This window comes from Aulonocara sp. 'chitande type north' Nkhata Bay, linkage group LG17 (genome assembly GCF_057382095.1).
Source record: "Aulonocara sp. 'chitande type north' Nkhata Bay isolate Kocher_YH1m ecotype deep benthic linkage group LG17, A_spYH_male_GT1.1, whole genome shotgun sequence".
NCBI lineage: Eukaryota > Metazoa > Chordata > Actinopteri > Cichliformes > Cichlidae > Aulonocara > Aulonocara sp. 'chitande type north' Nkhata Bay.
Window position 1 is genome coordinate 30,389,391 of NC_141360.1, and position 1,975 is coordinate 30,391,365.

The 1,975-nt window shown below is 44.8% G+C and overlaps 1 protein-coding gene across 1 annotated transcript; it reads left to right on the plus strand.

Moving 5' to 3' along the window:
* The first annotated feature begins 206 nt into the window (after window positions 1-206).
* LOC147310343 (uncharacterized) lies at window positions 207-1,663 on the plus strand. The gene is made up of 2 exons (XM_086269622.1): window positions 207-1,056; window positions 1,191-1,663. Exon 1 carries the CDS (start codon window positions 461-463, stop codon window positions 983-985), a length of 525 nt encoding a protein of 174 aa, XP_086125748.1. The 5' UTR covers window positions 207-460; the 3' UTR covers window positions 986-1,056; window positions 1,191-1,663.
* The last annotated feature ends 312 nt before the right edge of the window (window positions 1,664-1,975 follow it).

Below are 1,975 nucleotides of genomic sequence, written 5' to 3' on the forward strand. Positions count from 1 at the left end.
TCTATATATTATACTGGGTTGTAGAAAGCTGTAATTATTTGAAAATAAAATAAAATCCCGTGGTTATACTTTATTTCTCCTGTACTTATGGTAATCACTTTAAAGTTTTGTGTCTTCCTCACCGTTAGGTGGCAGAACCTACATTCAGCCCAACCATTACCTTTAGAAAGCGATGGATTGTGGGTATCCTCTGTGATAAAATGCAACGTGAGCGTTGCGTTAGCGAAGTTTTGTGTGAAGTGAGCAGAGTGTGGTCGACGTTCTCTGTGCTCTCATTATATTGATTGTCTTTTTGGGACTTTTTTTAAATATATTCTGCTTTACGCTTTTAAGAAGGTGTTTTGGAGAGGAAAAGCGATCCTTCGATTTAATTATTATTACCTTTTAAAGAACTTTATGCGGAGCGAGAAGAAGGAAAAGCTGTCCAGTTTGTCAACAAGAGATTTTTTTTTCCTCGGACATGTGTGTAAAAATGATGACAACTAAAGCGAAGAGAATAAAAACGAGTTGTCTGCGGAAAAACATGAAGTTTGGCTCTAAGTTGACGTGGAGGCTTTTCCCAGTGGCCGCGGAGGAGAACGAGGCCCTCAAACAGAGTCCAGCCACAACGGCGAAGACCACCATTCGAAAATACCTCCGCCGGGAACAGAGACGGGCTCAGCAGGACGGCCTCTGCACCCTGCGGGGCCACACGGACGGGAAGAACGGAGACTTCATGTCTGTGGAAAGTACCGCCACGGCCTGTGTGCACCGTCATCCAGCTGTCGCAATGGCGCCGGAAAACACCACGCAGTACCTGATGGGAAACCTGTATGAAGACATGAATATTGACATTAACAAGTCAGTTCAGGATTCACAGGCAGTAGCTGCTCAACAGTTTAGCGAATGTTCTTCACCGACGAGCTCATGTACTGCCTTGGACTCTGATAGCTACCTTGCGTTTCAGCAGCGGAACTTTGATGAGGCCTTTGAAATGTTTTGGTAACCAGGACGAACTTCGTGAGCGTGGCCCGGCTCCCTCAGCAGCCCGACTTTAATTCAGCTCATTGTTAAAAGGTGTGAAGAGTTTAATTGTAAATATTTAAGTGTGATTCATGTGTCATGTGGTGTTCCGTTCTGTTTTGTAGCCCTGATCATGTAGTGTGTATGTGTGCGCGTGATTCATAGTTGGGCCTTTATTTGTCTCACAGCGGCGCGCCTTTGCACGCTTGCCGCCCGCCCACTGGGGAGCGCTACCGAGCCCTGCGTGCCGCCGCCTGGAGGGAATCGACCAAACGGCCCGGCTCTGCTACGCTATGCTCGGCTCTGGTCTCTTCACGGATTGTAAAATCCAGGTAAACCCGGGCAGGTATTGTTAGCAGTGCATTGTCATTGATGGCAATAGTCGATGGTGATTGGATGTTCCACAGTCACTGTTGTCTGAGCGTTTTCCAGGTCGACCCTGCTAGGACACGTGGCTCAGCTGTGGGAGGAGCAGGAAGCAAAGGAGGTCGGTCTTCACGTGACTGACACAAGGTGACACTTCAAACTGAAAGGGCCGTAATGGCGAGATAATCATGTGCATGTCATTTTAATGATAGAATTTAATGTTGTATTAAAACTTTGATTGCAAAGTGATGGTGAATGTGAGTTTAATCTTCAATAAAAATTATTTGTTACATTGTGTAACCTCTTTTTTTATTTTTTATTTTTTTTTTTTGGCTACTTTACAAAACTATTCTGTTCAACTTTAAATGGTTTCAAATCACAGCAATGGCCACCTCATCGTGCTTGGTAAATATGCTACTATAATATGAACCTGGACAGCCCCCTATGAGCAACAGCTTTGCTAAAGATCCTGGGCCCGTATCCCTAAAGATTCTGAGAATCCTCTCAGAGAGCTCCTAACTTAACCTAAAAATTCCTTGCCAGGAGTTTTAGCTTAGAAGTGATTCCAGAACATTTTCAGTGAACTCTGAGCAAGGAATGGATGGAA

Coding starts and splice junctions, on each gene's coding strand:
- LOC147310343 (XM_086269622.1), top strand. CDS start 461: ATGTGTGTAAAAATGATGACAACTAAAGCGAAGAGAATAAAAACGAGT.